Source organism: Lolium rigidum, chromosome 7 (genome assembly GCF_022539505.1).
Source record: "Lolium rigidum isolate FL_2022 chromosome 7, APGP_CSIRO_Lrig_0.1, whole genome shotgun sequence".
Taxonomy (NCBI): Eukaryota; Viridiplantae; Streptophyta; class Magnoliopsida; order Poales; family Poaceae; genus Lolium; species Lolium rigidum.
In genome coordinates this window covers 169,090,374-169,116,092 of record NC_061514.1, presented here as the reverse complement: position 1 = coordinate 169,116,092, position 25,719 = coordinate 169,090,374, and the positions used below count along the sequence as shown (strand labels likewise).

The 25,719-nt window shown below is 43.7% G+C and overlaps 1 protein-coding gene across 1 annotated transcript; it reads right to left on the bottom strand.

Annotated features, from left to right (window-relative positions):
* Window positions 1-20,452: 20,452 nt before the first annotated feature.
* Window positions 20,453-25,404, bottom strand: LOC124676240 (oligoribonuclease-like). The gene is made up of 9 exons (XM_047212316.1): window positions 25,356-25,404; window positions 25,014-25,171; window positions 24,388-24,498; window positions 23,896-23,972; window positions 23,022-23,103; window positions 22,860-22,915; window positions 21,758-21,844; window positions 21,395-21,485; window positions 20,453-20,750 (listed from the first exon to the last, which is right to left on the bottom strand). The coding sequence occupies exons 2-9, from the start codon at window positions 25,135-25,137 to the stop codon at window positions 20,629-20,631; spliced, it is 750 nt and encodes a 249-aa protein (XP_047068272.1). The 5' UTR covers window positions 25,138-25,171; window positions 25,356-25,404; the 3' UTR covers window positions 20,453-20,628.
* Between the last annotated feature and the right edge of the window lie 315 nt (window positions 25,405-25,719).

Sequence of the window (25,719 nt, the reverse complement as noted above, 5' to 3'; positions counted from 1 at the left end):
AAGTAACACCTTAATTAGTATGAGAGGAAATTATTTTTCTTAAATAAGAAAACAAATCCACCAACTTAATAGTAATGTGTGATGCTAGCTTAAGTTTTGTGAATCATGTGTGTGCCTAGTTTAGTACATAAGTTTGGTATGATGATTGTGTATCCCGTATTCGTATTTTAGACACTAGTACCAAGGAGTATCAAGAGGAGGAGGAGGTCTACTTCCAAGGAGAAGAGGACCACTTTGATCACTACCCAAACCAAGGCAAGCTATTACCAATGCAAGATAGATTAGTGCAAAGCTCTACAAGAGCAAGGCACCATTACATTTTACTTTATGCTTAATGGTCCTATCCCAAGTTTTTTACTTTGTAAGCTTTTTTTAAATGTATTTATCAAAGTTACTTTTGATTTATGATTCACTTGGTTAGATTTGGATTGGTACAAGAGTATCAAGGTTAGCCTAGAAGCAAAGCAAATTACTTAGCACCCCTCATACTTAGATGCTAGAGCTAAATTAAAAATGACTACTCTAGAGGGGAACATGTGTGTGTGAAATGACTTTGAAAACCTTGGAATGATGAGTCATTCTATTGAAAGATTTTGAAGGTGAATATGACCTGTGAATGACTTGGTGAACTTTACAAAAACTGATGGTTGGGTTCGGATGCGATACCATTCCAATTTTACAAGTACCCCCACAATACCTGAAATTGGGTAAGGCTTAGCTGGAAACTTAAGTATATTTGTATGGGTTCCCTCTGAACAAGCGTCATCGGGGTTATGCCGAGGCTGCCTCCATTGAAAGTGAATTGACGTGAAATGAGGTGAAGGTCCTACCCAAGCCCTGTGTAGTTCCCGGGTTGGCGGTTTGCTTTCACCGGGAGGCCAAACTCATGGGGAGAGGTGCCTATACTAGGGTATGTAAATGAAAGGTTAGGATTGGTAGTTCGCGTACTGCGCACGATAAATCAGGGCCAGTTACCCCTGACGAACTATTGCAATTGTTGTGGCACAAGTGTACAATCTCTGCAGAGTTTAACCTATTCGAATAGCCGCGTCCGCGGTCATGGACAGTTGGGAAGGCCATACTGTTCCGTCATCAGAACTTTTTCTAAAAATATGAATGGTGACTTGTGAATTTGAATTTGAAAGGTGACTTTGACTTTGAATCACAACAGAGTTGTGGGAATGACACTAATGTTCCCACTTGAGTTAGTTAGCACATGGGGAGTTGGTTACTAAAATGTTTATAAACTAAAATTGGCTTTATGCAGACAACCCTAGAGCTTAGAACACTCTCAATAGAAATATTAGTACTTACATTAGTATTAGTTTGTGAGTACTTGAAAGTACTCACGGCTTTGTCCCTGGCTATTCAAATGGCCAGACTATGAAGCCGAACAGCAGTATGAAGATGACGACCAGCAGGACGCCTACGACAACTAGGGAATCTTCTGACGTCAGACGTTGGCCTGTGGATTAGATAGTCCATTTCCGTTACGCTTCCGCCATGTAATATGTTCGTTGATCATTAGATCAACTATATGTGTAATATTGGATCATGTGATCTCTATTTGTAAGACGACTATGGATGTAATGAATGATGACTTGTGATATTCAACTATTATGTCTCGCAACAACAATATTCTGGGATTGCGATGTATGGCATAATAGGCATCTGGACTAAAAAATCCGGGTGTTGATAGGTAATTCTGTTGATGTTATTGCTGTCTCGGCTATGGATTTGAAGCATATGGAATCCGATAGGCTAAAATGCGATCCTATTGTTTCAAGTAAGTTGAATACCTCTCTTATAGATGATGATGAGGAGGAGGCGTACGCCATTTCAGATGGCCAACTTCTTTCACATATTGTAGGAGAGGTGCCGAAGGTAGGTTTGGATGAGACGATGTTGGGTTCTTGTTATGAACCCAAAACATCTGACCAAAACCCAGATCTTCATCTCTTAAAAGAAATGCAAGGCTAAAGTAACGAAATCTACTATTGTTTTCAAACTAATGGCATGTTTAAGAATAGCAGAGGTCTTCTGGACTTTTGGCCACTTACACATTGCGGAATGTATTCGGGATCTTTGTTATTGTTTCTGAGACGGGCAAACGTAATTGGATTCTAAATTGCCTTTTAGGAGGTGAAGACTTTGTTTGGGTATCACGTCCACCCCGTGGTCGTTCAGGTGGTCTCTTAGTACGCATCAAATCCTCGACCATGGAAATATTGGATTCTTCATGTGGGGAGTTTCACATAAAACTTCACATCCGGAATAAATCTGATAATTTCAAGTGGAGTTTGGTTGCTGTCTATGGAACTGCTCAGGATGCTTTTAAACTTGCCTTTCTTCGGGAGATGGTTAATCTTGGAAAGGAGAATCCGTAGCCTATTATCATAGGAGGGGATTTTAACTTGCTTAGATTCCCTCATGAGAAGACAAGGGGTAGATTGGACAACCATTGGACTTTCTTATTCAATGATCTCATATACAGTTTGGATTTAAGGGAGATTTCAATGGTTGGTCAACAGTTTACCTAGGCAAATAGTCTTCTAGAACCTACTGACAAGAAATTAGATCGTGTACAAATGGACTCAGAATGGGAATTAAACTACCCTATGGTCTCGGTACGTGTTCTACCTCGTTTAGAGGCTCTGTCGGATCATGCTCCAATACTACTGACCACTGGAAATCCAATAACCCAGCGTCGACGTCAGTTCAATTTGAACTAGGATAGCTACATAGAGATGGATTCTCAGACATGGTCAAAAATACATGGGAGAAGACTGTTGTTGGTCAGACCCCCATCCAGAGATGGAATAATAAATTACACTCTATGCGGAGATTCCTTGGAGGGTCGGCCCGGGACACGACTGGGGTGCTCAAGCAAGAGAAAGCTTGCCTATCATCTAGCATTGATGAATTAGAGGCAATTGTGGAGGTAAGACCACTGACTACGCGGGAAATTGATCTGAAGAATCAATGCACTGCAAAGTTAGCCGGTCTTCTGCGTGAGGAAGAACTCAAATGATACCAGAATTAAAGGCCCAGATCCTGTTGGAAGGAAATTCGAATTCGAGATATTTCCATAGTGTCGCCAATGGTAGACACATGAAGAAACTCATCCATTCTCTTGTTCAGGATGAGGGCATGGTCGAGGGACATGAGCAGCTCAAGTCATACATAACATCTTACTATAAAGGTTTATTTGGAGCCCCGGAGGAATTTCCACTTTCTTTGGATGAGTCCAGGATTGATGATATTCCTCAAGTGTCCCATCAAGAAAATGCATGTCTTGCTGCCCCTTATCGAGAGGAGGAGGTTAAGAAAGCTGTATTCCAGATGGAGCACAACAAGGCGCCTGGTCCGGATAGTTTTACTGTAGAGTTTTTCTAGAACTTTTGGGATACTGTTAAGGATGATTTATTAGAGCTGTTCAGAGAGATGCATGCCGGACAACTTGAAATGTTATGCATCAACTTTGGGGAGAATTCTACTCCCAAAAATTACCAATGAGTAAAGGATTCAGCAGTTCAGGCTAATTTTTCTTCTTAATGTTTGCTTTAAGAACTTTACTAATTAAGGTGTCCACTATTAGACTAAATTCGGTGGTTGATCAAGTGGTGAGATCTACTCAGACTACTTTCATGCAAGGTAGATACATCCTAGATGGTGTTGTAACCTTACATGAAACAATCTATGAGTTACACCACAAGAATTTGAAGGGGTGGTCCTCAAAATCGACTTTGAAAAAGCCTATGATAAGGTTAAGTGATCTTTTCTGCAACAACCTCTCAGAATGAAAGGTTTCTCTACTGAGTGGCGCGCTTTAATTCATAGCTTTGTTTTTAGAGGAAGTTTTGCCATTAAAGTCAATGATTACTTTGGTATATATTTCCAAACCAAGAAAGGGTTGAGGCAAGGTGATCCCCTCCTTCCATTGTTATTTAACATTGTGGCGGAAATGCTAGCCATTTTTATTGGGCATGCAAAAGCTGATGGTCAAATTAAAGGAGTGGTTCCTCACCTAGTTGATGGAGGCCTATCTAATCTTAAATACGCCAATGATACAATACTTTTTGTGGAACATGACTTGGAAAAGGTGAAAAATCTGAAAATAATATTATTAGCTTTTGAAGAATTATCAGGTCTCACTACAAATAACTGGGGCTTCAATGACGGTACAGGGCTAATTTTTGAAAAATCTGTCACCGGATATCTTTTTCTCTGACGGTACCACGTTTTCGCGTCACGGGTGTCGTTTTGGGCCGCTTGGCCCCAAAAAATCATGACGGGCGAGCTCTAAACGTCAACGATTGTCCAGAAATGAGCGTTGCGGGAGGTGGGCGGCCCGAACTGCGGACTCGGGGAGGGGGGCATCACAACAGCTGGGCTTCGGGTGGTTGGACACACCTGACTCACCCTCTGCACGCTTATGTTCACGTACTTTTCTGTTTGTCCGCACAGCAGTCCAAGGCCTACAGCACTGGGACCCATATTTGTAAGGGAGAAAACCACTGTCTGCACACATGTACCTCACGTGCAGCACCCAGGCCCACATGTCAGATACCGACACTCCTCCTGCGTGAGGCCGCACGTTCCGACAGCCTCCCAGCATGCGAAGTGAACCATACATGTCAGTACCACCAAAATAGGCTCCACATGTCAGTTGCCATGCCAAAAGAAATTGCGCACATGCGATCAGAAGTGTCTGCCTGCCGTCAATTCTGGACGCCTGGCCCGTATGTTTGAGCTTGGTGGGCCTACATAAAATTTTGGGCCTACGTGGGCCCCAGGTGCCACCTGTCGGGCCCACATGGAGATGTGTCAATTCTAGACGCGTTGCCCCGTATGTTAGAGCTTGGTGGGGCCCGTATGTCAGAGCATGGTGGTTCCCATATGTCAGAGTTTGGTGGGCCTCTCAGGCCTACGTGGGTCCCATGTGGCATTCCTATCGGGCCCACATGGAGATGTGTCAGTTCTGGACGCGTTGCCCCGCATGTCAGAGCTTGGTGGGCCCCGCATGTTAGAGCTTGGTGGGGCCCGCATGTTAGAGCTTGGTGGTTCTCGCATGTCAGATTGGTGGGCCTGTTAGGCCTACGTCGGTCTCAGGTGGCATTCCTGTCGAGCCCACATGGAGATGTGGGACCTACTAGATTCACTAGGTGTCCCCCCAACCGTAGCCGCCTCCCCCAACCCTCCCGCCGCCGCCGCCGGGGCAAAGACCTCAGGGCGTGGCGGCGGCGGGGGCCTTCCCTCGTGACGCGACGGGGACGGTAGCCAGGGAGTTTCTCACGTGCGGAAGCGGCGGTCCTCCCGCCTCCCGGGGCGGTGGCGGTCTGAAGAGGATGGAGGGGCGATGGCGGCCCTCCCGCCTCCTGCATGGATGGACGGGGACGGTGGCCAGAGCCAGTGTTGCGGCCTCCCCGCCTCCCATCGGCGGCACGCCGGTGGTGGCTGGTGGTGGCGGACAGCGCCATTCTCTCCGCCTCTCGCCGGTGAGGGGCAATGATCTTGGGCTTCTCCCGCGGTACGAGGTCGCCCGGGGCAGCAGCCTTGGGTTCGACGGTGGAGACGGCCTTCTTCTTCGCCGGAGGAGGTCGGCTGGTTGCTGGGGTGGAGGATCACGAGATCCCTCTACCCCAGCAATGAAGATCTAGTCGACGACGAGCGAGCGGCGAAGGGGCCACCAGTGAACACCGAGCCTTGACTTCGTTCTTGGCGGATGATGGCGGCGGCTTATGGCGTCGTTCCCCTGTGACGGCATTATCTTTGCTGGCCTCTCCGTTTGCTCTCGCCGAGTTGGGACTCGCGGCTGTCGGTGAAAACTGTGTCAAGATTGGCGGGCGATGGCGGTGTTAAGCGTCGCTTCCTTATTGAAGGCATCGTCTTCGCAATCCGCGGGAACGCACTCGTGCTTCTCCGGGGGAAACCTTAGATCCAGCCAGGATCGGACGATGACGGCGCTTCCTGCGTCGTGTTACCTCTTGGGGCATCGTTATTAGAGCAGCGGCTGGATGGAGGTGGTTTTTGGTGGAGTGGTGTTCATCTACCATGTTGTCGTCGATGATTCTCTGCGGCGTGGAGCTGTGGGGTATCGAAGGCGGGCGAGGATTGCTGGACGCGGGCAGGATGGTGGAGCTGTTTGGTGTTATGGTGACATCGACGGCAGACCTGACACGGTTAATATGTTGATCTCGCTTGGAGATGGGTTCGAGATAAATGGCGGTTGCGAACTTTGCGACGTGTGCAATGGCACACCCTCAGAGTTTTGCTTTTTGGATGATGTGTGTTGGTGTACCGTCAGGGAGTATGGCCTAGTTCATGGTCCCCCCTTCATCGTAGGTATAGCGAGTTGTCGCTAGGAAGGAGGCTTCAAGATTGATCTTTGTATTCCCATTGTAAGGCATTGCGAATAATTTAATAATGAAGAAAGCTGTGCGCATCCTTTGGATGCAGAGGCTGGGGCTATGCTCCTTGATCGAGAAAAAAATGTGTCGAGGTGTCTTTGGGCGAAATTGGCTGACTAAACACCCAAGGCCAATTTATTCAGGTCAAAACAATGCAAGCAGAGGAAATTGGCCCAAGGCCAATTTATCCAGGTTGAAACAAGACACATAGAAGAGCCCATAATATATTCAAAGCCGAATAAGGGACCAAGGCATATTCCTGGAAATTTATATCCCGGCCCAGATCTATTCGGGTAGATTCATGTTTTTCTCCTGATGAATCGGCAGGCTTTGGTATTGTATAAAAATAAAACAGTGTTCGCAACCTGCAAACGGTATTCCGAGGGAGGGCTTTCCCCCAAATTTTTGAATTACCAAATTCAGCCAGGCCAGGGCCGAGGTTGTGCGACCTGCAGCACCGCCCACAACTAGCTAGCTAGCATGGAGACGCAAGGTAGATCCATTGTCGCACGTGCCCCGTACAACTTCGTCGTACTCCTCCACAATGTTTGCGGGTCTCCCCTCCGTCCCGTATATTTTCACCGCCAGCACCCGAGCGGATCCATCACCGTCGTACGCCATTGCTTGCACCTCACCACATTCTCCAGCGTCTAGCCTGCTCCGAATAACCACTTCTTCAGGCTAGCAGGTTGCAGCCACGGTAAGGCTATGGCATGTTTTTTTATGAAAGTATCGTCCATAAAGTACTACATCCATCCTAAAATAATTATCTTCGAGTAATGTGCAATTTTAGAACGCTCTGGAAGTATTTTTTTAGAAATTTTTCTGAAATTTGAAGCCTCCGAATATTGTGCACATCAGTGTTACTTGATGGATAGAACATGGGTGAGGAATGGTTTGTCTTTTTCGAAGGAATAAGTCGAAGGTCTGGATGAATTTATGAACTTTGTCCGAGATAGATTCCGTGAGAATGATAAAATACTATGCCCATGTCTGAAGTGTTTGAATCTCAAGTACAATACTCAAATTTGTGTGTGGTGTCTCTTGTTCCTAATGGGCTACATCACGGAGAGCCCTCTGATGCAGTTGCTATTGTCCATGGTAATGAGTTGCCTGAAAATCATGAAGAGGTAAATCATTTAGAGGACTTCGATGCAGGGGTTATAGAACATCATGTGGTGCCTGACAATGATGCTGATGATGAAAGTGTAAATCATGCACTAGAATTTGATATGAAAAGCATTGAACATCTTGTCGAGCTGCCTGATAATAGTCCTGATCGTGGATTGGTGGATCATGCAAAGGACTTTGATGCAAATGCTATTGAGCATCCTGTCGAGGTGTCTGTCAACAATGATGCTTGGGTTAATATATCTAACTCCTAGTATCATTTCCATGATGCTCACTTTGTCAAGAAGTTACATTGCTTAGTTCTGGGATGGATAGCTTAGGTGCATTTTAAACTAAATTTCTTTTTTGATAGGTAGCTGGTTTAGGAGCTTTTGTGCACATTGTTGCTTGCACAAAAGTCTGCAGATTCTTTTTACAAGATAAATGCTCTGCATCGAACTGCTCTAAATAGTGATTTAACTTGCACATCAACATATAACATCGCACACATTATTGATTATTCACAAAATACTTTATATAATCTATAAGCTGGATGCATGTATGTATATTTTTTCAAGGAGACTCGTCATGGGTAAACAACCAAGTCATGTGGATCTGTTCAGGGAGACACACCGCAACAAGGATGACTGCTACTTCTCTAAAGTACAACTTGTTCTTGTGAGTAAGCAATTAATGAGTTATCACTTCAACGAAGTTTATACATTGCTTTATCTAACACCAATCCGTATTGTGTCTTTATTGCTAAACAAGACTGAGATTGAAAAAGAGATGTCTAAACCTACACCAGATGGAGAGCGAAAGAATGAGACCCAGGTTTATCCGAGGTCCTTGGTAAAAGAGTAAATAAACCTATGTTTCTTTAGAATGTGGGACTCGAGCATAAACCCACTCGATCAAATATGAGCACCCTAGCTGATTTACTGGAGATAGAGCTGAGGGGAAAAGCGGACCTGCAAGATCTTATCGACTCCCAAAATGCTAATCTGTTCGAGCTTAACAGAAAGGTACATGAATCAAGAGAGAGAGAGAGAGAGAGAGAGGGAGAGAGAGGGAGAGAGAAGAGAGGGAGAGGGAGAGAGGGAGAGGGAGAGGGAGAGAGGGAGAGAGAGGGAGAGAGGGAGAGAGGGAGAGAGAGGGAGAGAGGGAGAGAGGGAGAGAGAGAGAGAGAGAGAGAGAGAGAGAGAGAGAGAGAGAGAGAGAGAGAGAGAGAGAGAGAGGCTGCCCTTGAGGCAAGGTTGAAACGTTTACCAGGTCCATACGCGAGTAACCATGGTGAACTAGTGGTGTTATGGTGGACAGTTGAACTGTATTTTGGGCTAGTGGTCTTGCTTTGGTGCAAGCTAAACTGTTATTAGTTTGGAGGAGCTGAACTGTTATGTTGATGGTGCGAGTACGCAGGATGAACTTAAGATCGAATGTAACTTGATGCACAATTATCTAGTTATTTTGTATGTATTTTTGAGTATTTTTGTATTATTTAGATGTAAGGCCGCCACAAAACGGCCGTTATTTGACACATCGGGTTTGACAGGCTGAAAGTAATGGCACAACTGAGATAACATGGCCGGGTGTTATTTACGGGCCGACATTTACGGGATGGAAGTAACGGGTCGGCTGAGATAACCAGGTCGGGCCGTGCTAACAAGTCATTATTAACACACCAGCATTGATGGGCTGAAAGTAACGGGTCGTTTTTCCAATTGATTTTTTTGCGATGTTGCAATAAAAATAACATGGCGGGATACGAAGGCCGTGCATTTAGGCTGTTAAAAGGCCGGCCGTGAGTGGGCCAAGAAAAGGACCATGGTAAACGGGCGTGTCGTTATGGGCCACGATAAATGGGCATTTTCCATATCGGGCCGCCATAATGGGCCATCCTTTAATGGGCCGCTAGAGTGACTACAAACCTGGGCCCAAAGTCCAGTTCCGTGCCACGTGTGTTCCTACATGTGGGCCCCGAATGTGCACGTGCCAACAGTTTATTTTGCCACGTGTCGAGATGGTAGTGGGCCTTCTACACGCACATGTTGGTATTCCGAGTGACACGAGTCGACATGACAATGGCCACGCTCTATGCACGTGTTAACATTAGAATGCGATTCTACATGGCCACGTGGTGGGAGGAGGTTCGTCCGGAGTGGTCAGCTAGACGACATTGATGACATCATGCGACAGGACTGACATGCCAATTATTGAACTAACATAATGTCTCTAAGGATCTGACCGGGGGACAGCAATCAGCGACGGCCAAGGACGTCACAGCGGAGCGGGCCGGGTGGGTTCTAGGCCAGCACAAAGTCGTCATGGATCCATGACGGGCAAGACTAACCGTCAGCCGGGCCATCTATGACGCGAGGTTCGCCACGGAATTCCAAACCGTCAGCAACACGTCTCTATGACGGTTTTTGGCCATTCGCTAACAAACTAAAATCGTTATGGACTTGCGAAATGTTTGTAGCGTCTTAAGATTAATTTCCATAAGAGCGAATTGTTCTGTTTCGGGGAGGCCCAAGACGATGCTAGCATGTATGATGAGATTTTTGGATGTGGGCTTGGCAGTTTTCCAATCATCTATCTGGGTATTTCGATTCACCATCGAAGACTTACGCTGGCTGAATGGAAAATCGTTGAGCATAGGTTGTGAAACGCCTTAGTAGCTGGAAAGGAAAGTTACTATCTATGGGTTAGTTCACATAAATTCGTTAATTACTAATATGGTATTGTATATGATATCTTTCTTTCAGCTGCCTAAAGGAATCTTGCGTAAATTGGATTATTTCCGATTAAGATTCTTTTGGCGGGGAAATAGTGAAAAAGAGTATTATTGGTTGACAAAATGGAGTGTCATTTGCGGCCCGAAATATCAAGGTGGACTTGGTGTCCATGATCTTGAGGTTAAAAATAGAACTTTGCTTGGGAAATGGCTGTCTAGGTTATTATCTGAGGATGGCGTGTATGGCAAAGATTGTTGAGGAGATAATATGTTGGCTCAAAAGTGATTTCTCAGATTGTTTGGAAATCTGGAGACTAGCATTATTGGGCTGGCATTATGGCAACTAAAAAACACTTTTTTCAATACGGGTCGTTCTCTATCAAGGATGGATCGTAGATACGGTTCTAGGAGGACAAATGGTTGGGCGCAACCACCCTTCAAGAATAATATCCAACTTTATATAATATTGTGTGACACAAAGGTGATACTTTGGCAAAAGTGATGGAAACATCACCGCCCGTTATCTTATTGGACCTCGGTTGGCATCTTGGAATGAGCTACTTATTCGGTTAGCTTCAGTCCAACTAATCCAAGGCTCTGATGAATTTCGTTGGGTCCTTACCAAGAACGGTGTTTTCTCGGTAGACTCGATGTATAAAGCACTTACCGAACCTGTTCAACCGGTCATTAACAATAATGCCATTTGGAAGATGAACGTACCTTTAAACACTAAGGTTTTTGCCTGGTATTTTAGACGTGGTGTTATTCTTACTAAAAATAACCTTGCTCGACGCAACTGACATGGTTGTAAGAAATGTGTTTTCTGTCACGAAGATGATACAATAAAACATATTTTCTTCCAATGTCGGTTTGCTAGGTCTATATGGTCAATCATTCAGATAGGTTTTACCTTATACCTGCCAAGAAGCATTGCAAATATATTTGGCAATTGGCTTAACGGGGTGGATCCTAGGTTTAAACTACTTATCCGGGTGGGAGTGATTGCAATCTTATGGTCACTTTGGCTATATAGAAATGACAAGGTTTTTAATGATAAAAATTCTTATTTATGCAGGTCATATACCGATGTACGGCTTTGCTCTGTTCATGGTCGTTGCTGCAGCGTACGGCTGATAGATACCTCATTACGAAGGTGTCTACACGATTGGAAGATTTGGAGAAGGAGTTCTTTTACCCAACATGGGTAGCTGCATAATCATAGGATAGCGGTTGCTCCTGTTTAGTTCCCTTCAGTCGTTCTTATCTATAATAACTAAATTGGAGCAACCCACTAAGTGATTTCTCTTAACATACAAGCATGCCACATCATCATGCTGCCACCTCACCAAATTATCAGATATAATCCTTATTTTTTTTAGAGAAACACCTCCCACTCAGGCCACATCATTATTTCTTTATTAGCAAATAAACATTCCTTTTTTATTTGACCAGTCATCATTGATTGATCTTGCACAGCTTGGGCCATCCAGCAGTCATTCACGATTGTTGCAATAGATATGAATGCCACTTTACATTCTCTACATGGTTTGAATTCTTCTGATCTTCCTATTCTGCATGAAACCTTCTAGAAAACGAACGGCCTGGCCACTTCCTCTACTCCATGATCTATACCAAGACGAAATTTAAGGAGGCATCTGAGCAGCCCGTGTCTGAAACTGATGGAGGATCTAAAGGGATGATTGTGCTATAAAATCCCTACTCCACAACGGAACTCTCCAGCCACATTGACCATCGCCAATTCGTGGTCCACCATGCTCATGCTCAAATTTTCTTCAACACGGTTATGCATTGTTCATCTCCTGGAAGCTGAGGGAACATTTCATCTTTTGTACTATTCTTCATCTCCACGAGCTCACTTCAAATTTTTCTCATGCGCCACACGACATGGATCATGAAGTGCTTGTGCTGTTGATACTTCGTGACACTCTATGCAATGTTTTGTATGTTGATATTAGCGAATGGTCCATCCCAATTTGGTACGTGCATTTCCATTTCCATCATTATTTTAGTTTGGCTTCAGTAAACACATACGCACACAAATCAGATTATCAAATTGATCTAAACAAAGGATTTGCACACGTATATTTTAAACAATGTGGTGGGTCAAAAACTCAAATCAAGGACCAAGGTTATTTCTTCTCAGGTTTCTAATAGTCTGATTTTCTATCATTCCCATAAAAAGCAGTTACGTATGCGACTGTAAAAAGCAACTGGGTATGCCAAGTTCTCCTCCCTATGTATACTAACCCATGACTATTTATTAAAATTCTGATTTTAGGTGGGCAACAAGTTATGTTTTCTTATGCAATTCAGTTTTTGTATGGATTTGTTGGCTTATAAATGTGTTTTTTTTTCCTGTAGCTTATTTCCTGCTCAACCCAGAGATGTGTGATTCTCAAAAACAAAAAGGAAAACAAATCTATTGTGAACATATTATACCCTTATTTTTGCAAGAATTTTTTTGGACACAAGGTTGTCAAATTAAATAATTGTCATCGCTAGCTACTGAAATTTGTGCAGCTGTTCGCTAAAAATAGTTCTGAATTACATCATGCATTCACATGTGTTATGTTATGGATCGTGAGAGCTATCATTCTTTCCCTTTTCTATATGCTTATATTTGTCAGGACATAAACTTATTTTGTTCCTTTTGAACAATTCAGGATGCTTTAATATTTCTTTACTTTGTGAAGTTAACACTCAATCTGATTGTTCATATGAGAAAAACTAGATAAATAAGCTAATTTCAGTCAAATACGAGATTGATCTCTTATTTTTAAGCACATTGGTAGTCAATTGAAAGTGGATTTATTACTAATTGATACCAATGTAATTCCTCTTGAAAGAATTTACATCAACAAGAGCAGTTTTGTGACATCTGACTTGAAAAAAGTACATAATAGAGGCTCTTTTATGTGCATGTGCTGCCATTTGTGCCATTCAATATTCATGCTCGCCACCTTACTTTTATTTCTTCACAAAAAATTGTTGCTAAATTTTCCGCTGCAACGCGCGGGGTTCCCTCTAGTATTTGTTTATGTTTGATACTATATTTTATTTTGGATATATCTTGTATGGCTGTGTGCAGCTTAGTTATGCAGACGCTGGTTGAAATGCTTAATTATTAATTATTAAAGTTTCCTTTATCGAAAAAAGTCCGAGAGAAATAAGGTTGAGCTAATAGCTCGTCTGATGTATTTTTCATTTTTTGAGCAAGTAACTATCAATTGATGAAATATAGCATAAAAATGTGGGAGGAAAATATTAGCAGTCCTACTGAAAGAGTCACATTCCTACCCTTTTGATAATAAAACTGTACCATGGGAATTCCAAAGGGTTTAACTTAACATGACACTCCCCACCATAAACAAGCAGAATTAACCTCACACAAGGGTGTAATAATATATGTCAATACAATTCTGGCGTTACTTCAAAAGCACCTGAGTATTTAAGCATTAAGAAATCACGAAAGGATCGTATACCAGGAAACATTTTCAGCCAAACAATCAAGAGAACTAGTAAGTCCAACAGGACTAGTGCTTAGGATCTATTTGTTTGGACTGTAGCTTTTGAGAAGCAACTGTAGCTGGTGGACGGTGAGAAAACAGTTGTGAGAAGCAGCTGTTGGAAACATAAATTTGATGTTTGGTACAAGTGCATTTCATAGCTGATGTTGTTGGCTTTAGGGATGAAATGTCCGGAATGACCCTAGCTGCTCAAGATGTTACATAAATGCTGATTTGAAATAAGAGTTTTCCCATGACTCCCCAAGAACAAAGAGACTACTCACATAAAGAGATGCATGTCATGATTATTGCAATGATATGAAATGTGTACAAGTGCAATCCACAAAGGGTTGAGATCACAACAAGATGAAAATGGGGAATCAATGGAGGGCACGTAGATGATTATGATGGTGTTGAAGGAGATCGATGCCGATGCCTCCTTATCCCAAGTCTCCTCTTCTTCTCCTTGTGTCTGGTGATGATGGTGGAGATCTTCGTGAAGGCGGCGGAGCTCCATCGTGGTGGCACGGGTGAGTATGTCCTTCTCCCTTGGCTCCCCCTCCTTTATATAGGCCTAGGAGAGACCCTAGGACCTCCCAATACCGTTCATATGGCTTGGGGAAACCCTAGGGACGAGTGGGAGCCGCAAGGGTGAAGAAACTCCTTTTCTGCAGGTTTTCAAGACCTGGTAGCCGCGATACAACCAGCCATACGGGCAGGCTCTGCCCGTAAACTTACAGATGCCCGCAGTAAAATGGTCACTATATTTTCTTATACGAACTCTGATTTCGTCGTTCTTAGGCTCGTTGAACTCGTATGGACAAGGGCTACACCACCATGGTCCTGGATTTGTATTTTCTAATTGTGAAAAAACACCTTTTTCCACCCTCCAAATGGCTATGTCTAGTGGCTGCATCTCCTCCATCTTTTGTTCCCATTGCCTTGCTTTGGCCATAATTGTATAGTGACTTGCACCTTGCAGAAGAAAAGACAATAGGTGTGCAACATTCCATGAAGAACAAAGAGAACTCGTAATATTGCATAAATGCCATACTTAGACCTAGATGGAGCATAATATGAGTGGCAAGTAGCACATTTTACATGCCTAAAATATGTTGTAAAATGCACTCACCTGGCATCGTAGAGCTCCTAAGCTCCGTCTCCCTCCACATTCACGGTGCTGGTAGAGCTGATGCCATAGCTGCTAGCGCCGATGCTAGGGCCGACACTCATCCCCACGCTGGCCGACAGGTCGACGAGGTTGCATGTGTCCTCCGACGACTAGGTGAGTCCGATAGAGAGTTGGGCGCACTAGGCGTCTCGGTCTGCCTGAGCCACCGCGCCAGCCCCGAAATTTCATGGGGTCATCGATGGTGAACATGGAGTCCACCTGTCTTCGGTACTCCTCCTCGAGGGTGGGGCACGAAAGGGGTGGGGGCAAGCTCCTTGTTCACCTACGACTTCTCCTTATTCGGTCGGCCTAAGCAGAGGTAGCCACTAGGTAGCGCCCGTCGGGGCCAGCTCCCGGGAGGGGACTGCACATGCTCCTCCTTCACATTCCGCTTGAGGACAACGAAGCTTGGCGTCACGGGAGAAGACCTGCGTGCCGATCCAAACGACCAAGCCACCGAGGAAGGCAGTCTAGAGGACAACGACATGAACCTCGTTCTCCTTGGAGCCCAGCATGGCGGCAATGGCTACGGAGCCTGCAAGCGCGGGCCATCGTTGGTGATGTGCTCCATAATGGCGTCTAGGAGCCCCCTCCCCCCACCACACACACCACCACCACCGCTCATGCCGCACTTGGTTCTTGTAGCGCCGCGCGATGGGGACGACATCGTGGCAGGTGAGCTTGAACTCCCGCCTCTGGCGGAAGAACGTGATCTAGTGCTGGAGGTGGGTGGCCGCCTAGAGCGCCCTGTTCCGCCACTCTGGCGTGAGGGTTTCGCGATGGTCATGCACCTTCTGCATCAACTGTGTCATCCCCAGCTGCATCTCTGACGGTATAATGATGTCGCCGATGCTGAGCCTCTAGCCCATCGGGAGCCACATGTCACGAAGAGAGGACTATCCGTTATGATGAAAGGACCACACCTCGTAAACGGTGAGGTTCCACGGGGAGAAGCCATTCGCCGCCACGCCTCCCTGTCGACGGTTCATCGCCATTGATCTCGTTGGGTATTGGGGTTTGGAAAGCCCTGGGTGTTTCTGGGAGACGGGGGGGAGTGGGAGATGCATGCGAGGAGGCCGCGTATACTTTCAGGTGAGGTGGGCAAGGAGAGCTCTGCGCGTATTTACGCCGATCTGTGGGGTTCCCACAGGCCACCGCGAGGAGGAGACACAACGAAATTGAGACATGCCGCCTTGCGCCGCCTAGAAAACCGGCAAGGTTCTTAATTAGGGCACGTACAATTGGGTGATGTCAGTCTTTCCTTAAAGATTCCACGGTAGATTTTTGCTTAGTTGGAGGAAAGAGAATGAAGAGAGAGAAGATTGTTTTCCCTTAGCTAAGAGATCATCTCTTAGGAAATAAAGGAAGACTATTTTCTCCATTGTATCACATATGTCTTCCATTAGCAACAAATTTCCTACCAAAATTTAATTATTCATATTAATTGCTAGAGATGGTTGTAAAAGATAATGCATTGTATGACTTATATCTAATGCATTCTCTAGCTGATGTGGCGGGGTAAGGGAAGGCGTGACTTCTTTACCATTGTACATGCCCTTAAAGCTGGTCGGCATCTTTATTCTGGCGTGACCAGCTATTGTCTCTATGATAGGGGCAGCCCGCCGGTCATTAGTCTACGTTTTATTTTTTTGAGAAAAAACACTCGCCCTACTTTTATTCAACAATGTTTACATGATTACCAACACCCTCGGGTGGAGAATTGAACCACACATGCCTACCAATATCTATATACAGTGAGCTCCTTGCGAGGCAGTGTGCGTTGCCATTAGATGATCTTCCTTCATGGATGAATTGCACCATTTGGAAATCATTCCTCCTTGCATTGAGATCTTGGACTATGTGACCATATGGTCCTCTGCCCGCTCCCTCAATGCTTCTGAGCACATTTTGACAGTCTGTCGCAACCCTCACTTGCTGGAGGAGAAGATCAGCTACAACTCAAAGGCCCTCGCGGCATGACAGCGCCTCCAAGGTCTCTGGGACGGATAAGCCCTTCAACACCATAGACGAGGCACCTAGGAACTCTCCAGCCGTGCTCTAGGCTACTGCCACGATCATCGCTATAGAAGAATTCTTAGACACAGCCGCATGGACATTAACCTTTGCAACACCCGATGGTGGAGGGATCCATCTAGGTGCGGACCCTCTCTCGCTGGTGCTGGACGGTGCAGGCGCCAGCACCTCCAGATCAGCAATAAATTGCTGGATAAAACAGTGTGTCGACAATGGGCTTTGGAATAAACCTTCATGGATAATCTTCCTTTTAGCATGCCATAACGCCCACATTGTGACCACAACCTGAGTTACTTCAGTTTGCGATAGAGATTTGATCATTGCCGCAAAATCCATGCTTGCGCGTGAGGCTCCTGGAGATTGTAGATGAAATCGCTAATCTCCTTCGAAGCCAACGCCCACACACTCCTCGCATGATGACACTCGACGAGAGAGTGCCTCCAGGAGTCTTCCTCTCCACATATTACACAGTTGCTTTGTGGTGCCATATTTCGATGGTGTAGCATGTTTCCAGTGGGAAGTGATTGGCGTGCTAGCCTCCATAGAAAAACCTTCAGTTTTGAAGGTACTTTAAGTCTTCACATAGATGTTCAGCCATTCTCTACTTCTCTGACATTTGATTCCTCTGGACTCTCATCAAGCTAGGCTGTTCTCTGTTCTGCTAGTATGAATAAGTATGTAAAAATCCCATTCCGTTCATAATGCCATGACCAGAAGTCCACCTGCCTCCGAGTGCTCAAAGGGATACAACTGATCACCTTGGCATCCATTGGCAGAAACGCAGCCTCTAGCATATCCATCTTCCACGATATCTCAGGCGAGGAGGCCGCGTCTACTTTCAGGCGAGGTGGGCAAGGAGAGCGCCACGCGTATTTACGCTGATCTGTGGGGTTCCCACAGGCCACGCGAGGAGGAGACGCAACGACAATGAGACATGCCGCCTTGCGCCGCCTAGAAAACCGGCAAGGTTCTTAATTCTGGCGTGACCAGCTATTGTCTCTATGATAGGGGCGGCCCGCGGGTCATTAGTCTACATAGCGGGGGTAATGCCGTGTATCCGGAGACCCGAGGTCGGCCCATATGGGTTGGGGTTTGCCTAGGACCCAAAACGTCCATAGGAACCGCGACTGGGTCTGGGTGCATTGTTTTGTCCGGCGGCTAGCCGTTTGGAGGGCTACGGCATGTCAGCTGTATGAATGTATGATGAGAGGCCGTAATCAGCGATGACGGTGAGCATTTTCTCTCCCGTTTTGGGAGTGGGTGGAGGTGCATTTTCCAGTGTCCTGAAGAGCGCTGGCGGTAACTAACAACTCTCTCTTGACAGAAACTACTTGTGCGTGGTTAGGCAGAGGTGGAGAGGAGTTTTTAGACATTCAGGTATACTTCAACTGAATGAGTGCTAGTAAATCCGGTTCGCCCCCACCACCCCTTGTTTCCGCTTCGCATATCCATCTCGTCTTCTGCATCTGGTGGCTTAAGTCAGCACACCAAGCCTTCATTACAACGTCTCTGATCTGTTGAGTAAGGAATGTGTTTCCGGATACCTCACATTCTCAACGTGCTGCCCACGCACATCTAAATCATCCTAGTGTCTGTTGCAATTTTTCTGTCAAAGATTCCATTCGTTTTTAGCTTGAGGGGTTCTGGACCATGAAAAAAAGTTAGCTAAGATGTCCTGCTAGGAAGACGATTGCGTAAGAACTGGATATATTTATTGTGCTACTAGTTTTGAAGGATTCACCTATGCACATCGTCCTTTATAAGTGTGAGTATTTCTTAGAGAAGGTGATGCTGGTGGGTGCATTAATGTCCTTTGGAACCCGAGTTAAAAAATCGTGTCTTCTAGTAGTCTACAAGAATGTCTCATCCTTGCGGGTCTTAATTCTCTGGTCAAAGGAAAGGAGTGATATGTGCTCAATGAAATGGGTAAGGCTAAGGCCAAAGAAAGAAGATGCTGAGTTTCTGAATGCCTAGCATTCCAAACGCACTACAAAGTCCAGGACTAAGTTAGTATTGGTTTGCATATTTGATATTGACACGTCTTTTTTCCCAAATCACAATTCCATTCGCGTCGGATTAGGCGTGTGATATTCGCATGGTTTAAGTACAAGGAGAGTGGAAAGTTGGTAGCCCCCATTTTGTCTATTCATGAACTAAAATTTAGGTCCCCATTCCCCAGGTTCTTGGGAATCCAAAATCAAAACGTGAATTTGATAATCTATCTCTCATAGCATGTATTTACAAGACAATAATTGTAGAAGCAACAGATTCTTGATTTTCCTAAGGATACCACCAAATAAGTGTGCACTCACCAACTTCGAGTAGTAGCAGCTGTGCATCAATTAATTAGGGTTCCGGCTGATTGAAGTGGCTGTAGTCGTGCATCCAAAAAATCCAAGCTCATCAGCGTTCAATTCATCAGGGATCAGGCTGATCTACAGGATACCATTTGCCGCCAGCAACGTCGCACGGTCAATCAACCACGACAGCAACAATAGGCTTGTGGCGCCGGACCGAAACGTCGATGATTCCTGACAAGGGTACTTGAGTTGGACTAGTGCGGAACTCGCACAGAGAGCAGCCAAGGGACTTTGTCGGCAGTAGTGTCGGACAAGATCTCGCACCTCGCGCAGGTGTGGACCGTGTGGTGTCTTCGTCGCTTGAGAGTGCAACGACGATATCTGGTGCAACGTCCCTGCACCGAAGAACAAGAGATGTGTTTTCGGATTCCTCACATTCCCAACAGGCTACACGTGTGCAGATAACTCGTAGTTGTCGTTGCCATTTTTCTCTCTTTAGATCCATTGGTGGTTTGCGGGGTTCTAAGTTTTGGTAAGCTAGATAAGATGGGTAGGTTCCTGCTATATATAGCGAAGAAGAAGGTTGCGTAAGAATTGGATATATTTATGGAGCTAGGTTTGAAGTATTCACCGGCCGAGGCACACCATCCTTTGCAGGTGTGGATAATTACAATTACAATTAGAGAATAAGAGGTCAGCGGATGCATTGACTATCCTCTGAAATCTGGATATAATAGGGTAGCCTCTTAGTACAAAAGGCTTATCCATGTACTACAATTTCTGGTAAAATCTCTAAAAGTAAAGGAGAGATATATATATGATGAATGATGTGAGCAAGTCCGAGAGAAATAAGGTTGAGCTAATAGCTCGTCTGCTGAGTTTGTCCTTTGCTCTCATCTATATCACATACCACATAGTGGAGAAAACTCCGATTTAATCTTCAACAGGGAACTGTCTATTGGTGAAAACCGTGTGTTGAATTATTTTTCATTTTTTCAGCAACTGTCAATTGATGAAAATATAGTCTACAAACACTGGGAACAGACAAAATGTGGGAGGAAAATATTAGCAGTCCTACGGAAAGAGTCACATTCACACCCCTTCGATCACAAAACTGTAACATGTGAATTCCATATGGTTTAAGTTTAACATGACACTCCTCACCAAAAAAAAGCAGAATTAACCTCACAAGGGTGTCATAATATATGTGAATACAATCTTGGCGTTACTCCAAAAGCACGTGAGCATTTAAGCATTACCAAATCACGAAAGGATCATATACCAGGAAACGTTTTCAGCCAAACAATCAAGAGAGCTAGTAAGTCCAACAGGGGTTACAGGGCTAGTGCTTAGACTGACGTGATTTGAAGATGTTATCCTTGTAGAACTGCAACTCCTTAATGCTCTCTCTGATGTCGTCCATTGCCCTATGGTTTTTCTGCTTTCTTGGAGTTTGCTTCCTTTCTGTGAACACATACATAACAAAATGAGCAAAGCCTTGTAACGTGGAGATTTTAACAAGTACTATTACGTTTCGGACCAACTTTTATGTTCAAAATGTTGGCATACAAGCCACCTCATTGTACATTGTCCGCATGGCACATTAATGAAAATACCAAAACAAAATGATTACAGAACAAACTAATTAATACTGCTTTTATTTAAAATTGTGATCTGCACTTCTTTTTTGTACATACCAATTGCATAGCATTTTTTTTGTACATACCAATAGCATAGCAGGTGGCCCCAAAGCATAGTAACTGCCAATATAAAAATAAACATCATACAATCTCTGAAACTTTCTAATTCAACTACATAATCTTTTGTCATAGGAAACTGCCAGTATTCTGTGTGTGGTTGGGGGAGGGATGGGGGTTGAAGTATGCAGAATATATGGGTTCATTTGTTTACAAAGGTCAACCTGAAAATGGATTGGTCAAGTGCAGTACCAATACCATGTTTTTATAACCTGGTAATTCATGAGGGCACACCACAATCACAGCTGAAAACTGAACCAATCTCGTCTGGACCAGTGATAAAACGCAAGCATACAATGAAAATAAGAATTCTCCAACGCTGAACTCATAAATATTGGTGAACAATTTTACCCTTGGGGAACCAGCGGATGCACAAAGCCATTATGCTGCTCACATCAACTATCACATGAGGGAATATACCTGCAAGCTCTGGCATATACTCCTAGATATAAAAATAAAAATACACATAATTGTGTCAGTCCAAAAAGTCTCAAAGTAAACTGGAGTCCTACTCAACCCTCATGCAATGATATTGGACTATCTTTCCAGAATAGTATCTACTGGAGGGAAAATTATGGAAATGTGTACAAATCAGGAGCATTGATAGTGACATAACAGAAAATCTAAAGATCACATTAAGTGAGGACATGCTAAAATAGTATGAACCGTTTCATTTTCAGCAGACAGTTAAGGAAGTTTTTTTCTCTTGCTAACCTTCAAAAATAGTAAATCTGTATAGATAGAATTCCCAGCTATCAATGGAGTTGCCGAACCAATATGCCTCCTAATAAAGTCTAACACCTGAAAATAGACAACACAAAAAACTTCCTTAGGAAAAGTTAAGAGTGGATCAAGAAAAATCAAGGAGAAATGGACATTTCTTAGAAGCATAATATTGGCAATAATCAAAAGGAAAGAACAAAATTATTGTACACAACAGTAACACCATTGAAATGGCAGCACGGTAAGGCAGTATTGACAAAGGTGCAGGCAGCAGAACAGCACGTAGAGCCTAATTGCTGCCAGATAAATCGGATAGGCGGGTGAGGTGGCAGGGTGTCGGCCAGCGCTGCCTAGGGGGGCTAACTTTGAGAACACACATACACACAAGGACAATTCTTGGAGGACAAACTACGGTACAATGTAACACTAAAAATAGGAAATCTGTAGTTCTTGATGTTTTGTGTTGCTATGCTCTCGGCGCGGCCTGTAATATTTGCATGTTTCTGTTTTTGTAAGCTGTTCTCAGCACCATTGTAACCTTTGCTGTATGTGGCTTCATTAATTCAAATCCGGGCTCTTTGATTCTTCCGTCTAGAATAGCAGAACAACAAATTTGGTGTAGATTGTTCGAAATAAACAAATAACCAATCATGGTTCAAGATTTCCTTTACCTAGGATGCAGGAAGGATATACAAACACACATAGAGCAGGACTTCACAATACACACATGATTATTTATATTGACAAGTTAATATGAACATGTCAAGAAGACTCTTTAATCTGGAACAACAACCTTATCACCCATTATCAAACAATATGAACAAGAAACCTTCCTGACTGCATGTATCACTCCACATTTGCAAAATTATAAATTACTCCCTCCGATCCATATTAGTTGTCGCTGATTTAGTACAAAGTATAGTTCCGCCTATGTCTTTATCATCAATATGTGGTGGTACTAATAAAAAAGTTGAAGTGTGTAACGCATAGAAGCAGTACAAGCAGAAATTTTCATTTTGAGGTCTCTTGTAGAATATGCTTTCATTTTATGAACACTTGAGAGGACAGACTACCAGAAAAAGGACTTGCATACCTGTTTCTCTGCATCATGCTCAGAAATGTCACTCAGCAGTACTTGTTCTGTCAGTCCTAAATTAGTTACAAGAACAGCAGATTAAATTCACAACTCCTACGTTGGATACATGAGCAACAGATTACATTCACATGTCACTTCTATGAAATATAAGGTATTTACCACTGGCACCATGATGGATTTTACACCATTCATTCATGTTATCTACGCATTCCTTGCTTTGTCTTATAACCAAATCAGGACCCTGCAAAATAAAGTACAATAGCTATGTTGAGCAATATGTCTAGTGATAACATACCAACAGAAGTTATTCACCACCAACCAAGATGGTTGGCAACAAAGAAATGACAAAGAAAATTTCCTTCATAACTTCAGATACCCAACATTCTATTTGAGTCTGAGGTAAGTACATAGCCAGTGCCAATGTTCATCAGATTGCAGTGGACATAAGAAACAGCTAGGGTTACATGGTGAACTTGCCAAACAGCATGGTCATTTTAGATTCCAAGGGAATTCTTAGAATAAGAAAAGATTATGCAAAGTAAATGAATCATTTAGTCAGAAGCCACTATCCTAATTTTACTAAATAAGTAGCGTAGTAAAAAAAATTGACCCATAATCTTATAGTGCTTCCTTTGCATTGAGTACAACCACACCAACATCAAAGCCTTTTTCCCAAGCAAGTTGGGGTAGGCTAGATATGAAACCCAACAAAAACATAAGTAAACGAAGATTGGCAATGTTATTGAACTGTTTTGAGCTACTTCAGTAATCCCGAGCATGGAACAAGTCTGCCTGATAATTATAATGATCACAGGTTAAGCGTGCATTATCCACATATTCAATGAAGTAGCAATGGAAGCAGCCTTAAATAACAATGAGTCATAGTAGTGCAAGAAGCTACTCCTTTGCAAAACTAAAGGTCAAGAGCTATGTACTACAAGTCTACAACAAAGGTGATACTGGATTGACAAAACTAGCATATCATAGCATTGCACGTAGCATCAAAACCAATAATATTCAGTTTAAAAGCCACCTCTATTCGTTTGGTAAGTTTACCATCTGTTATAATGCAAGCAATCTCCAGTATGCGGTCTTTTCTGATATCCAAACCTAAACAATCAGAATCAGCATGTGGCCCGTTAGTCATAATTTTAGTAGGGTGTCAAATTGACAATAGGAATTCCAGCAGAGGCAACAGAATTCTAGTTTAACATATATACCAATTAGAGGAGAACGATGACTAAAAATGGAGTGAGATGCCCACAAGGCGCAGTTCACAGGAAAACAAGTTCATTCTTGTGAAACTAGTTAGTAAAGCCAGTCTAATAGGTAGGGTTTCTTGTGGTTTCTAATTTGTTCAAATGGTTCCTTCGTTCAATTTTTGCAACCTGTCGTTCAGTAAATTAAAATGAAGTAAGAATATTGTGTTTTTACAGTTGAGGACTAAACTGCATTAGGCCTATTAAATATTTCATGAAAATGATATGGAACATACAGTATACAAAAAATAGGAAGATATGCTCACCAGTCATTTCCAAGTCTATCCACACCAATGGCATCTTGTATTCACCCGGCAATGAACTAAGATTTTCGCCATCATAATTCACAATCATTTTGCGTTTCTCCATGCCACCATCTGCAAAGAATGTGATTTTAAAATCTCATCAGAAGACTGGATAGAAATTAACATTTAATAAAAAAAAATGGAAAATATATCTTCTAAATTCTCTTCAAACTATAACATGGCAGAACTTAAGCTATAATTCCGCCGCATCGTTCAATTATTTATGGTGTAGGGGCAAGATGAACATGGACGTCCATGATTCCATCAATGTTCCAGGAGGAAAACAATGGAAGTTCCTGATCATATATACTTGGTGTCAATGTCGCTTTGCATGGTCAGTTGATTTGGATATTGGAGGATAAAACTTTGTACACAGTACATAAATGATTTCTCCTAAAGATTTTTAGTGTAATTTGGCGCATCATGATTCATGATGATGGTGAATTGATCAGGTTTTAACACAAACAGAATACTTGCCAAGCCTCGCAGTTTTCTAAGTAGTTCTCATAGGACGGACTAACTGGAGCACTGCATCCCAAATTCCGAATTCATCCTGGGAGTAAACGAAAGAAAGAGTGCGCTCTTACCAATTTTCTTGGCAGAAGCAGCAGCTGCTGCTGCTGGCTTGCTGGACGTTGGTTGTTCCAGTTCCTCTCCATCGCCCTCGTCATCCAGGTCAAGGGCAGCAAACATGTTGGCAAGATCAGCCATCCTCTCACAAATCTTCCCCAGAATCAAGAAAAACCTGCGGCGTTCCAGTGCTGATCAATTAAAAAGAATCTCATGGGGGGGACTGGGGGGAAATGCCCGATTCTCTTCTCTTTTTCAAGTGGCAGCCGACAATTAGTTTGGATAGAGCGACCAAAGCCCCAAGGGTGGTTCGTTTCTTGGCAAATCCCCGATTAGTTTGGGAGGAGGACTGCACGTACCGCGGCCGCTACTTCTGATCTACGACCCCCGCGCCGCCGCCACCGCCGGGGCCGCCGCCGGAGTTGGAGGCGTCAAGAAAGAAGTTGACTCCGAGCCCTAGATTTTGCTTTCTCTAGACTCAAGCAGCACACAGGGAAAGGCAAAGTATGTGCCACGGGAACCGGCCGGTTGCGGTATTTTTCGGGAACTTGCACACGTACAGTTTTGACAATATCGGAAATAAATATTCAGACAGATACAATATCGGAAATAAAATGGTACGCCTCTAACGAGTAATTTAATATTCACCTTCTAAATGCTAAAAAAATATTTCTCACATTACTATCACTTCAGCAAAGCGGAGGTATAGAGATATTTCAAGTA

Bases quoted from the DNA above. Each gene is read 5' to 3' on its own strand.
- LOC124676240 (XM_047212316.1), bottom strand. From the start codon at position 25,137: ATGGCTGATCTTGCCAACATGTTTGCTGCCCTTGACCTGGATGACGAG. The intron at 24,499-25,013 runs GTAAGAGCGCAC...CATTCTTTGCAG, and splicing joins TGCTTCTGCCAAGAAAATTG to ATGGTGGCATGGAGAAACGC. The intron at 22,916-23,021 runs GTAAATACCTTA...TAACTAATTTAG, and splicing joins AATCCATCATGGTGCCAGTG to GACTGACAGAACAAGTACTG.